The sequence below is a fragment of the Genypterus blacodes genome, unplaced genomic scaffold (genome assembly GCF_046128005.1).
Source record: "Genypterus blacodes isolate CSIRO-AG114 ecotype Tasmania unplaced genomic scaffold, CSIRO-AGI_Gbla_v1 ptg000003l_1, whole genome shotgun sequence".
NCBI classification, from domain to species: Eukaryota; Metazoa; Chordata; class Actinopteri; order Ophidiiformes; family Ophidiidae; genus Genypterus; species Genypterus blacodes.
Window position 1 is genome coordinate 8,983,536 of NW_027466817.1, and position 13,965 is coordinate 8,997,500.

Consider the following 13,965-nt stretch of genomic DNA (forward strand, 5'->3'; position numbering starts at 1 on the left):
TTAACACTGATGCTGTGGCCACTTTATAAGGTTCACCTGTACAATTTAATTAGCCGTACATTCCACCTGTGTGAAGCTGATGATGCTCAAACAAGGTTGTGGTGGGTGTGTGGAAGATGTGGTAGAATGAGGTTTTCAACTTTTATAAATATATTCCAACTACAGATTGTAGTACAACTAGACTGATAGAGTTAGCTCAGTGTCTTCCACATTTCACAGTGAATGTTGAACTCATCAAAAACTAAAAGATGTGTCACCTTTTCTTCCGTAGGTGGCGCTACTCTACATGTACACCAGATTGATAGTCAATCTATCTCAGACCTACATCTCTATGTATCTCATCAACACACTGGGACTACAAAAGATAATGCATTCACACACACACGTAGATCTGTCATTCCAACCAAACCAGTTCTTTCCATTGACAGTGAGTAAGAGATAAGGTGCCTAAGGTGGAATTTAGGCCTTAATTTTAATTGTTAAATTTAATAACAGTTTCAAAGTTTACCTACAAGCTTTTAGATTTTTCGTCTTTTCCGTCTATGTATTTTTCTATTTTAGTCTCACTCAATCACTCTATGATCTAAGGATTCATCTGACAGTGATGTTCTTGTTGTTCTTCACTCCCTTTGCCTCCAATAGAATTTCATAGCCATCATTCCGTTGGTGATTTTCCCGTAGTGGCTTTTTGTCCTCTTTCATCATGAAGCCCCTCAGTAAACTCATTGAAAATGTGTGAAAAGGCCCTCACTGTGAATCCTGAATGGAAACATCCTCATCCAAAACCTCAAGCAAGCCTACAATGGTTTTAAAAAAAAAAAAAAAAAAAAAATGTATTTGCTGCCATCAATCATTTTCGACTCCTATATTTGACTTCCCGCTGATTGGTCCAGCTGACCTATTTTGTGGGGCTGCTGCTGATCCTGGCCTTCTCCTACTGGGTGTTGCTAGACCAGAAGATGGGGCAGGGGATTTACGCGGCAGCTGTCCTGCTGGGGGCGGGGTCGGCTACCATCTTGGTGATGACTCATACTCAGGTGTGCAAAAAGTTAAAGTTTATAAATATGTTTGAAATGAATGCTGCTCGTTGAAATGTAACGCAACAACCTCAGAAATTCTATTATACATTCCTGTTTGGAATGCTTTGTTTGAGGAGTATTGACACCATTTCCCCCCCAAACAGAATTAGTACAGAACAAGCTCTGTACTGAGGTGTCTGAAATGAGAGAAGCTCACTTACTTCTAGCTTACTTCTATACCACCTGTTACTCCTCAAGGACATATTGTTGTTTCAAACTAGTTTTCTTCTTACATTGTTTCTCCTTTTATTTTCATCAAAGGGCCAAAATGGGAAATGTCTGTGAAAATATATACTTGGATAACAGCACTGCTATTTTTGTTGCTATATTAAAGGGATTAAGTGGATACATTTAACATTCATATTGAAATACAATGTTTCTGGAATCATGCTGTTAAATGCTGTAGAGTCCTCAAGGGAATCATTCGGTCACTACAAAGAATTATGTTTCCTAGTGTAGTGTTGTGTCTTCTTTTGTTAACCAAATACCTGTGGATAAATGTGTCACATTGTGATTTTATTGAAATGAGAGTGAAGTGATGAAGTGAAGTCCTGCATCATTCCCTCAACACACTCTGCCAAAGCACTTTTCTATGGACTGTTGCTGAATGATTTGTATTTTGCAAAGGTATACTTATTAAACCTGTTTTTCATGTGTGATAGTGTGTAACAGTTACATGAACTCATCAATAATTTGCTCAAGTTACTAGAAGTGTGAACTTTCATAAACCTCAGTTTGAGAAGTGTCTATATATGAACTCAGGGTGAGCACTGTTTTAGTTTGGGTTGCATTTTATTATGCAACATACACGTAGATCACATTGAGTCCACATTCATAAGCAGTACAGTATTTAATCTTTTCTCTTATACTTAAGAGTTGGTGTATTTGTCTCACAAATGAAATGAGCTTTTAAACTCTCAGAAATGAGCTTTTAAACTCTCAGAAAAGACTTGATCTTGTCTCTGCATCTGGAGAAGTTAAAACATTGATGAGACAAAGCAGAACCAGCAGCAAAGCTCTGTCCATGATGAACTGGAGAGTTTCATTTTATTGTGATACCCACAGCTCTTTATAGACTCACTGGAAAGAGGAAGCATGGCACACACACGTGCAAGTATTGACTTGTCTCTTGTTTTGCCTGTAACTCTCTGTGATTCCTTTTGATTGCAGATTTATTCTATGTATCTTATTCTATGTAAATGAGGAACCATTTATATTTCATTTAACAAATTACTGTTGTTACATTCAGTGTAACAAGCTTCCTGAATGTAATCAAGGCTATGGTTTAAAAGACGGGGCTCTTTTAACCTCTATTATGACCGGCGCCGCTTTTACAGTTTTTACGGTAATAGTTCAGCGAGGAAAACCTGAGAGACCAATTGCATGCGAGTTAAGCCATCCCACGTGATACTACTCAAGCCAATCAGATTTGTGCCTTTTAGCGGGAAAAATTGTGACGCTCCACGCAGACAGGTGACGTCTACGGTAATGGTGTATGCTGAGTCAGAGCCAAGTTGAAGACGGAAGCGGAAAAAGAGAGACACAGGTAAGTGAAAATGTTGTTGTGCTTTAGCCTGTAATTCTCTGTAAAGTAATTGTAATTCTCTATAAAGTCGGAACATTTTGCTGACGTGTGTTAGAACTAAGAGATATATACAAACGACTGAGCCGGAGAAAGTTGAGAAATAGGAGTGAGGCGGAGAAAGGGAGACAAAATGGTGCTCTCCAAAATTGTGTAGTCGACATACTTGTTCAGAATCGGTGTTCCGTATTAAAAGTGCCAATGTGAAACCGCATTATGAGACAAAACATTAGGGTTTTGATCAAATATAGCCGCTAAAATCTGAAGTGAGATCGTAGAAAACAAGTGGTCTTAGAGCCCAATATGAGCAGAGTCCACCGGGATCCGCACATTCAATGTTCCCTCAGAGCTGCTGGTATTATTCTTTCCTCGTTTTGTGTTGAGATTTATTATCTGTGAAATCAGTTGAGTCAAGATGTGAAACACAAAATTGGAGATTCAAGCATTTGCTTCCTTTATTTTATATAAGTTGAGCATTTTATTTGAACATGCTGAATTCTATTTTGAAATGCAGCCTTACTTTAGGTGGTACATATATGTTCTATGTTACGTGACAATGAATATTGTCAAAACGTTTTTGAATCGTACTAAATTCATTTGATTTGACAGTCAGGTATTGATTACAAGCAGATGTTGATACAACGGGCTACTTAAATATCACACTACATAGTTAGACATTATGATCTTCCACACCTTTGCTCCGAGAAATTTTCTCTCCTGGCGCTCTTTAAATTGTAGTTGAATCCCCCTGCTGCTCTACAACATAAACATATCTGCTCCATGACGGAGCCCAATCCAAACGACTTTATTTCCGTTTTATTTTTTATTTTGTTTTATTATTATAATTATAACTTTAATAAATGTATTAAAGGCATTTTGTGTTTTATTGTATTAACTTGTGTTAACTTAAATGTCTTTTATTAGATTAAATTACATTTAAATTACTTTCATTTCATTTCATGTGGCATGTTGAGCTTGAAATTCTCTGCTTTAGCATAAAGCCAGATCATTTTGCTGACGTCTGTCTGTTTTCTTCACATTTTCCAGGGTTGGTGGTTTGGTGACCCAGGAACTAAGCGGCGGTACATCGGTGTGATTATGCTGACACAGAGGTAAATGCTTAGAAGTCATGCCGTCTGGTGGCTAAGCTGCACAATATTTTACCATCAGCTTTGACGCACTTTGTGTGTCTGTCATTTCACTCCAGCATTGTTGCCGAGCCTAAGCCGAGAGACCCGATGTTCCCGGACGTGGCTCACAGCATCCTGATCCACAGGGTCATGATGGGCTCTCCAGCCAACAGGTTAGCATGTTTACAGATTTGTTAAGATTGTTTACAGATTTGTTAACGTGTTAATTTGTTAACGTGTGCATCTCTGCCCTTTAGGCCGACAGGACCGCTGCTTCCCCATGGACTCAGACATGAGCTCAGATTTTAAACTCGACTTGGTTGAGAAGCTATTTGCCATTGATACACAACCCAGGACCCCAGTCACCACACAGGTATGTTACGGTTAAGACGACTGTACTGAGGAATCCTTGATCTAATGTAGGGAAGGTTTCCTCATCCCTCATTCACTCATTGTATCTTTGTCTGTGTCTCAAAGGCAATGGAAGGCTTGGACCTGAACATGTTGGCTCCCTACATCCCCATGGACGATGACTTCTAGCTGCGCAGCCTGACACCGGAGGAGCCCATGTCGTGTGGATCACTCACATCTATTGAAAGCTCTTCTGCTCACAGCACACAGGAGGTGCACAGCTCCTATCCCAGCTCGCCATTCAGCGGACAAAGCAGTTGTGCAGCATCACCGGCCAGGCGCCGCCCAAGTCGATGGATGCTCCCGATCCTGCCGCAATGATCGCTGAGAGGTAAAGTAGGTGTCAACAAACTTTACTGCATTTCCTGCGGCAGATCTAATTTATGTTGCTAAGTCACTGTTACTGCGTTGCAGGGTGTCACAGTTAAACAAAGAAGCGTCACTCAGGACCTTGGCAGCTCAGAACCTACAGCGCAAAAGAAAACTGTCTGAAATTCTTGAACAGGTGAGTCATCAACAGCCAGACATTGTTCACACATCAGGCTTTACATCTACACATGCAGGGTTTGAGCCTCTGTGTTTGATGTTTTCAAATGGAGTCGTCTGCTGGGCAGCACGTCAGAGAGCAGCTCCCTCTTCACCTTGCCGCACCTCACCCGCGACGGTCAACGCCCCCCTGCAGGGCCGGCAGTGCCTCCTGCTGGGAGAGGAGCTGCTGCTGCTCTGGATCATGTTAACGGAGTCGATGCTCAGCCTGCTCACTGCTGGACCAGACTGGACACTACAGTTTCTCCCCAACGTTCTCAGTCCCTCTCTAAGGCCCCGCCCCTTATTTATGTATCTGTATGAGTCTGACCTTAGTTTGGCTGCCACTTGTGCACTTCATGTGATATCTGCAGCATTCCACCGTACAAACGCCACAGCAGTGTCTTGGGCTTTGGTGCAAAGGATTCCTTTTTCCAGCAGGTCACCACTGAGTCTGGGGCTGCTGACAGCAATGTATTGTAGGCTTAAGTCTCACAATTCCTATTTGATTAAAAAGAAAACTATTACCAGCAATTTATATCAAGCCTTTTATTTTCCTCGTACTTGTATGTTGTAGTTCTTGTTCTTAACAAATGTGTTTACTCCACAATTATAAACTTATTGTTTAAACCTTGAGTGGTCTGAATGTTCTCTCCATTTAACAGTTATCAGTCTGAGGTAAATACATTGAATTGTGTAACAGTCCAGTACATGCCTCTTTAACACATCACTGTAAGTGTGTAACTGTACATAGTTCATTCATATTTTACTTGTGTGTGCAAACTAGATTGTGATGGAGGAGGTGAGGATGGACTCAATGATGGAAGACTAGAAGTGCACCATCATTGTCTTTGGCAGGTTGAACTCCTTCAGCAAGTGGGAGCTGATGTTGAGCTCGGGGTCCTGGGAGATGATCGATCCCAGGAATCGAAAGGACTCCATGGCGTCAGCTGGGGCGTCACACAGAATGATAGCGGGCGGGGCTGCGTTGAGTCAGAAATCCACAACCATCTCCTTTGTGTTCAGAGCATTTATCTCCAGATTGTTCTGCCTGCACCAATGAGCGTGGTGTCTTCCCCGAACTTCAGGAGCTGGACCTACAGATGACTGCAGGCGTTGGTGTATAAGGAGAAGAGCAGAGGAGAGAGAACGCAGCCCTGATGGGAACCGGTTCTTAAATAGCGTTTGTGAGTTGCTCAGTTAATGGTGGTCAGTATAATACCATTGATCCATGCCCTGCTCTACAACATAAACATATCTGCTCCATAACGGTCTAGTAGTGTGTGCCTGTAAATATGGTGTGTGTTTTGGGTCGACATCTAAAGGAGAAAATGTTACGTCAATGTTTTATTTTTATTTATTTATAATTTTAATTAAATGTATTTAAATGTTTTTTTTATTTAATTAAATGTATTAACTTGTGTTAAGTTAAATTTATTTTATTAGATTGAATTACATTTAAATAACTATTTTCATTAAATTTATTTCATTTCATTTCATGTGGCATGTTGAGCTTGAAATTCTCCAAGGTTTTTCCAATTTTCCGAGGTTGGTGGTTCGGTAACCCAGGGACTAAGTGGCGGTACATCGGTGTGATGATGCTGACGCTGACACAGAGGTAAATGCTTAGAAGTCATGCCGTCTGGTGGCTAAGCTGCACAATATCACACCATCAGCTTTGACGCGCTTTGTGTGTCTGTCATTTCACTCCAGCATTGTTGCCGAGCTAAAGCCGAGAGACCCGATGTTCCCGGACGTGGCTCACAGCATCCTGATCCACAGGGTCATGATGGGCTCTCCAGCCAACAGGTTAGCATGTTTACAGATTTGTTAACGTGTGCATCTCTGCCCTTTAGGCCCACAGGACCGCTGCTTCCTCATGGACTCAGGCATGAGCTCAGATTTCAAACTAGACCTGGTTGAGAAGCTGTTTGCCATTGATACACAACCCAGGACGCCAGTATTGAGACACAGGTATGTTAAGACGACTTTACTGAGGACATCCTTGATCTAATGTAGGGAAGGTTTCCTCATCCCTCATTCACTCATTGTATCTTTGTCTGTGTCTCAAAGGCAATGGGAGGCTTGGACCTGAACATGTTGGCTCCCTACATCCCCATGGACGATGACTTCTAGCTGCGCAGCCTGACACCGGAGGAGCCCATGTCGTGTGGATCACTCACATCTTTTTAAATCTCTCCTGCTCACAGCTCCTATCCCAACTCGCCATTCAGCGGACAGAGCAGTCGCGCAGCATCAGCGGCCAGACGCAGCCTGAGTCGATGGATGCTCCCGATCCAGCCGCAATGATCGCGGCTGTCATTTGTAGGTGTCAACAAACTTTACTGCATTTCCGCCGGCAGATCTAATTTTTGTTGCTAAGTCACTGTACAGAACCTACAGGGCAGAAGAAAACTGTCTGAGCAGCACTTCAGAGAGCAGCTCCCTCTTCACCTTGCCGCACCTCACCCGCGACGGTCAACAAAACAGTGAACTAAGTAAATAATTTGTGTCTAAGTTTGATGTGTTATTATCATTTAGATGTAGTTATTTATAGTAATATTGTTGTTAATGTTATAAAAGCTATTGGCACCATAAGAAAGAATGTGTGTGCTATGAATAACTTCCTTTGCCTGCCCTAACATAGTTGTGATAATGACCCGGAATGCATATGCCCGTTACTACAAAGCGTGAAGAAAAAAAAGAAAAAAAGAAAACTAAAAAAGAAACCTTCCGGAAATGACGTCATTTCCGGACCTGCGCACGCACGTACTGGAGTGAATGCAATGGAGTGATTACGCTACAGTTTCGAAGTTGTAACATTGGTATTTCTCGATTTCCGTCAAAACTTGAACGCAGCATGAGACTGCATTTTCCACCTCCCCACATGTAAATGGAGTGAACAACGTATCAGAAACACCCGTCAATAAAGTGTGACGGAATCACTATGGTAACAACAATACCAGCACTTGAACAGGTTAGCGAGACAAAGGTGAGATGCACAGCGAGGCTGCTGTACGCTTTAAAAACTCAAGACAGTAGAGCGCACATGTGTCTCCACACTGCTGAGGAGATGCATTGATCCAGCCAGGCCACCAAGTCAGGAAAGTCTAAATTAAGGTCATTCTGAGGATGTTTACAATCGGATTGTGACTAATCCATCCAAAGTAAATGTACAATTTCTTGTTTGGAAACTAATTAATAAAATAAGTTAATTTAATGCAGTATTATAATCATCATTGGTCCAAACCAGACAGGGCTGCTGTCGCCTTGATTTATCGTAAATATGCCTGTAAGTGAGTTATCATTTATGTTGTTAATGTATAAAGGGAATCAACTCACAATGTTTTGCATTTCTGATGTTTATTCCGGGGGGGGGGGGGGGAATCACTAAACTACATTACTTTCAGTGCAATTGCTCCATAGACAGAATTAGAATTCGTAGACAACATGGAAACAATGTTAGCTAACTAAACAAATAGTTAGTGGTCACAAGACGCTGAGCGAAAGAAGTGATGAGCGTGAAACTCCAAGCTATCGTAAGTTTGTCATTAGTGGCTCGATGAGAAGTTGACTGTTTACACGCAAGCAAAACTCGGATCATCTCGATGAATATTCTGTGAAGATGAGAGTCTAACCTGCTCACAGCGTAGAGTTAAAGCAAGAGGAAGCATAATCAATCTATTACCAATCACATAATCTCCCATCTGTAAGAGTCATGTTGCTATGGCGTTAACACCACAATTGAGAGAGAGAATAGCTGAATATCTGAAGTGCATGTAAACAGTCAGCACACGCGTACAATAATAACATAAGCACGTACGGACAGAGTGGACGGGACTCATGACGTGTTGCATAAGAGTCTGAGAGACCACGAGGTGAGAGACTCGCTTCTCTGATTTTAATGTTTACATGTTTGAATAAAATCCATTTACCATTTACAATCACGTCATCTCGGTATGTCACTCAGATTATGTTGTTTACATGACGAGAACAAAGTTATTGCCTTAATTAGACAATAATCAAAGTTTTAACTTGCATGTAAATGTACACACACACAGTCACACACACACACAGACACATGTAGCCACACTTGTACAAAGCTAAATCTGATGCGTTTGCATAATGGCGGCCCGGCTCACTCTGCGGTGTTGGAACATGGACATTTCCCTCACACGTCTCACTGTTACAGCAGTAAAAGTATGGGGGAGGGGCGTGGCCTAATGTGCTGAATGGCTAAGGTGTGTACATGTCTAATAGAAAGAGTTCTCGCACCAAAAGTTGCGGGCTTGGTTGTTGATTCTTTCTGAAGCTTGACTTACATTAACTCAAACATGGTATTGATACTGTGTGTGACAGACGGGTTAATGCCCGGTGGCTTTGCCTTTAAATTTCACCACCATCACAGTGATGTTGTCAGGGCAACCACGATAGAAAGACTGAAGGACGATGCTTCTGGCGCCGAAGTGAGGCTCGTCCAGCCGCTCCCTGATGAAGCGGACGGCCTCCTCGTTGCTGAAGGTGTCCCACAGGCCGTCTGACGCCAGGATCATGAACTCTGGCTGCAGCTTGTTCAGATCAAACGACATGATGTCGGGATCGGCGACGACCACGTTGAGGTTCTTCAGAGGGTAGTCACCCAGCGAGCGGGACATCGCCAAGATGCCCTGAACGCGCCACGAGCCGTTAAAGCTGATGAAACCTCCTGGAGAGAGAAGAGGGAATGTTTAGGAACAATAAAAGAAAGATAAGCGGAGAGAAGAATGAGGACATGAACAAATGAAACAAAGATGAAAGGAAGAAAATGTTTTGCTGCCATTTAAAGTCGCAGGTTGCTTCATCCGGTGATCAAAGGCCACAGAGAAACAAAACACGGCCAGCAGAGAGAGCTGAGGGCCGAATATTATCTCCATCTCTGATCTCCCTCCCTCCCTTAATCTGTATTTTCATGCCAATTCTGTCCTCGCAAGCGTTGTCTCATTTCTTTGTTTTTGATCTTTGATCTGATTCACTTAAACGTACAACTAACACCAATCTGACGCGTTTTCACTCAGACGGAACATTTGGCTCAGGAGTTATTTATGTTGGATTCAGTTCAGTTCAGTGAGGCATCCTGTGAGTGCAGCTGTGTCCTCTGCTGCTCGAACGAGAACGCAAGCAGGGAATTCTACTGAAAAATAAGTGGATTAGTTGCAGAAGTCCAGACGAGATCGCCGTGTTATTCCAGACCCCAGTGAACGCTTCTGATGTTGTCTTTAGGTAAACAGGATGGACAAACTGTGATTATAAACGAAACACTGAGGCATTCAACTGGCCTCTGATGCTGTAAACACTGAGAAGTTAAAACAATTTAAAGAAGCCTTCTCCAAAATCAGACTGTTCTCCTTAAGGGGACCAGTGGGGTGACACTACAAAGAAGTAATATGATTTTGGAGTATTATGCTTTAATATATTGATTTAATATGTTATCATTTTAGATAGATAAATATACCTTATTGATCCTGTAACGGAAACTGTCAAAATCTATCTTTGCATTAAAGGAAAACTTAAAGATGAAGTTTTACCCACATGCAACACAAGATGGAGACAGTGGGCTCTGCTGATTCCTGACCAATCTGGCAACCTATGTTTTTTTTCTATGCGTTTTGTATGTGTGTGTGTGTGTGTGTGTGTGTGTGTGTGTGTGTGTGTGTGAGTGTGTGTGTGTGTGTGTGTGTGCGTTTCTCACCGGCCTTCTTGATCCTCTTGCGTTCTTTGAGCTGGTACGGTTTATGGTCGTGTGATAAAGGAACGGCATTACCGTCTTTATCACAAAGAACTCCACGGGAGTCCCCGACATTCGCCACGATCAACTCCTTCTGGGACAGCAGAGCCACCAGACATGTCGTACCTGGAGGAGGAAGAGGAGGAGAAGAGGAAGAGTGGAGAGAGACGTAAGTCAACAACGTTAATTTACCTTTAAACCTTTAAACTATTCAGCCACTCAGCATCGAACACAATACATCCATCTACTGCTCATCAGGTCGAACTTTGCAATAATTTTTATGAAAGCAGGTCAAATTTGTAATAAATAAATAGTCAAGAGATTAAAAAAATAAATTAAATGGTAAATGACATTATTTAACACACATAAAGGTATTTTGAGAATTCTTTTTATGTAAATCAAGACATTCATCACTGTCCTACTACGGAGCCTCTACTTGCCTATCAAGGAAAAACAAAGATATGTGACTTGGACACACAGGGCGGCTCTGAGGTCACCTGCTGCGCCTGCATCCAAACAAGCTTCTTTAGTTTACTCCAGCTTTAAACCCCGGCCACAAAAAGGGTCGAACACCAAAGCATTTGGATATTGCGCTTTTATAATAACAGAGCCCGTGTGTGTGTGTGTATGTGCACACACAGCGTCCTTCCTGCACCACAGTGAAGTACATGAAGCTGTGTGCAAACAATGCAGCGCTCTTTGAAATCTGCTCCTCACTAACTCCTCTCCCCCGTACCCTTTCTTCCTCTGCTTCCTCTCTTTGTTTAGCCAGGCAGAACAGTCTGAGGTCTATTGTGTGCGATCCAAACCCTGTGGAGAGAGAACAGATCTGCCTGTTTGGCCATCTGCTCACACAGAGCAAAGACAAACCTGGAGAGGAGGAGAGTATAGGGGGGGGTCCTCCTGGTCTAGGCCACCATGAGAGAATGTCAAGTGATAAACAACAAAACTGAGGCTGAGTATCGTCGCACTCAGGATTTTAGTGTAAAAGCTCACTGACATTTGGACACAGATGGCGATTATTATGATCAAATGCCATGATTGCCGAGCTCGTCTAGATCGATTCATCACCCTGACGCTGAGTCCCGACACCTGCAGAGGAAACTCGTCACATCGCTCCAATCTTTGCGTTCTCGCTCTTTCAGTCACAACCCAGAGCTGAGGACTGTGGAACTGTGTTGGCACCGAGGATCGACGGTTAAATTCCGAGCTAAGCGTTCAGGCCCCGGCTCTCTCTCTCTCTCTCTCTCTCTCCCTCTCCCTCTCCCTCTCTCTCTCTCCACCACAAGCTGCCGACCAACAAGGATGTATAATCAGGACAGGTACACATATGCAGCCTCAAAGGGGGAAATCCTCTCTCCCACACACTCATTTGCAAAGCGAGCAGCTGCAGCCAGAAGACTGAAATTAACATCAACGCCGCTTTAATTGTAAACGGCTTTACTTAACCTTTGTCACGCCTGCTGGAGGACCATTAGTTATCGCAGTCGTACGTTCTGCCGCCGCCACGCCGTCCTGCCAATTATCTTCGTCTCGTCCCCAAGTGGTGTTGAGATAATGGCCTGAGGTGCCTTGCGAGTACGCCCTTCCCCAAATAGCCCCAGCCACACACACACACACACACATCCCCCGCTTTCCCTATTAAAATGGCTCCATAACCCACATGAGTCCCATACTTGTGCTAATTACTGCCTTGACTTGGCCCCGTGTACATGCACGCCTCAGTCAGTCACTGTGGTTTGCTTTGTAGAAACAACTCAAAGTGTGTGTGTGTGTGTGTGTGTGTGTGTGTGTGTGTGTGTGTGTGTGTGTGTGTGTCACAGCAGTCTGCATCACACAGGTTTCATGTTTTTAAGTTGCTTGGTGTTCAGGTAAGGTCCATGGCTGCTAACTTAAGACTTCTTGGACTCCTCTGAGGTTTGGGGTCATTCTGCATGAACCCCTTACAAACCAATTTTCTGTCGCTCTGAAGGCACAAAATCTCATCTCATCTCATCGTGGCTCCTAAGGAAATCTCTCGAAGCTCAATATGACTCATTTATGTTTAAAAACAGCTGCACATTCCCAGTAAACTCGTCCCTCTCTCTCTCTGTGCTTGTGCGGGTGTGAAGGTGACAGACGCATCTCGCAGGTTAGAACAAGCAGGATGAAGTATCTGTTACCATAACAGACGCAAAGCTCCTGGGCATTCATACTAAATCCCGTCTCTTATCATTCCTGGAAAAGCTTTTGTTGGCGGGATGAATGAACGGAGGGGGATTTTGTTGTCTCAGGGACGCCGCGCACCTTAAATGATCTGATTGTTGAATCCAATACTGAGGAAAGAATCGTGGGCAGCAAATTCTGTCCCCGCTGTCTCACGCCTGTGACTCGTCAACAAAAGGAGCTTCTTTTTGGGCGGTAACAGCAGGAATCCTGTGAGTCTGGATGCAACAGGTCAGGAGGATAAGGAGGAGATTTGCCTGATGGTTGTTTTGATGCTGATCAGCTGATGAAGCGGAGGATGAAAGAGGATGAAGAGGTCGAGAGTGTGGGCGAGTGGAACACGGCGATGCTTGTGCAGCACAGCAGAGACCCCTGGGAGTCTCACCGACGACGTCTCTCTGTGGAAGCGATCAGTCACCACGACGAGGAAAAGAAACCCAGAGGGACCAGGACAGACCCAGGGTTAAAATCACCCTTTTGGTCTGCATTTTTGCCCCTTAAAACTCAAATAAGAAGGGGGCAAAATGCTAAACCTCCACGATTACTGTCACCTTCAACTGTTCGGATGAGTTATTATTCTTCAGGTAAGATTTTTTGTTTATGTAAACGTGCCCCAAAAAGCCCCCAAATTTAAATTGGTGCCCCATTAGAACACAGATCATTGCCGATCCTGCTCACGATAGCCTTGCCGTTGCTCTGAGTGACCTCTGGAGTGACCTCTGGAGTGGCGTCCTCCTCTCCTCTCTCGTGTTCATGTGTGAGCAGATCTCGTCTCTCGCTCCGTCACTGCAGCACCTTTCTACAAAACCTATGATCAGTGGTTTGATGTTCTGCCCTCTAACAAAACCGGAAATCAACGCCTATCATCTCCTAAGGTAAGAGGCCTGTCATTTTCTCTCGCTTTCCCTCAAAAACGTAGAGAGGAGGAGCGGGTGATGGAATCCAGGGATGAGTCGATCATCTTCAGAAACAAAGCGCGCGTGTCTCTGCATTGTGCTGAACGCTTCACTTCTGTTCTTTGTTCCCTTGCGGTTTGTCTCCCTGTCCTCTCTCTCCTGTCTTCCTTTGTCTCCTTGGCTTTCATTGTACTCTTTGTCTGTTTCTTTTGCTGTTTGGAGAGAATTGTTGGACAGTGGCAAATGCTGCACAAATTCAAATGGAGCTGGTATCCCTACATCCCTCACAGTTAGGGGCCGTGTTGAAAGTGACGCTTTTTATAACATTAAAAGCTTTGTTGTCATGAACCTCTTTTTACTTAGAGAGCCTTTT

General features: G+C 43.5%; 1 protein-coding gene and 2 long non-coding RNA genes across 3 annotated transcripts in view; 2 read left to right on the plus strand and 1 right to left on the minus strand.

The window, feature by feature from the left end:
• Nucleotides 1–2,572: 2,572 nt before the first annotated feature.
• LOC142991689 (uncharacterized) lies at nt 2,573–5,437 on the plus strand. The gene is made up of 7 exons (XR_012960985.1): nt 2,573–2,625; nt 3,709–3,773; nt 3,869–3,964; nt 4,049–4,164; nt 4,269–4,533; nt 4,617–4,707; nt 4,802–5,437. It is a non-coding gene; the product is annotated as an uncharacterized LOC142991689 (long non-coding RNA).
• An 838-nt stretch (nt 5,438–6,275) lies between these two features.
• On the plus strand, nt 6,276–6,683 carry LOC142991696 (uncharacterized). The gene is made up of 3 exons (XR_012960986.1): nt 6,276–6,345; nt 6,441–6,536; nt 6,584–6,683. It is a non-coding gene; the product is annotated as an uncharacterized LOC142991696 (long non-coding RNA).
• A 1,397-nt stretch (nt 6,684–8,080) lies between these two features.
• The window catches only part of ppm1lb (protein phosphatase, Mg2+/Mn2+ dependent, 1Lb), a 29,683-nt gene continuing 23,798 nt past the window's right edge, over nt 8,081–13,965 (minus strand). The window contains exons 3-4 of the mRNA XM_076139863.1: nt 10,456–10,617; nt 8,081–9,432 (exon numbers count right to left, since the gene is read on the minus strand). Coding sequence (XP_075995978.1) covers nt 9,092–9,432; nt 10,456–10,617 — 503 coding nt within the window. The 3' untranslated portion in view covers nt 8,081–9,091. The remainder of the gene's footprint in view (nt 9,433–10,455; nt 10,618–13,965) is intronic.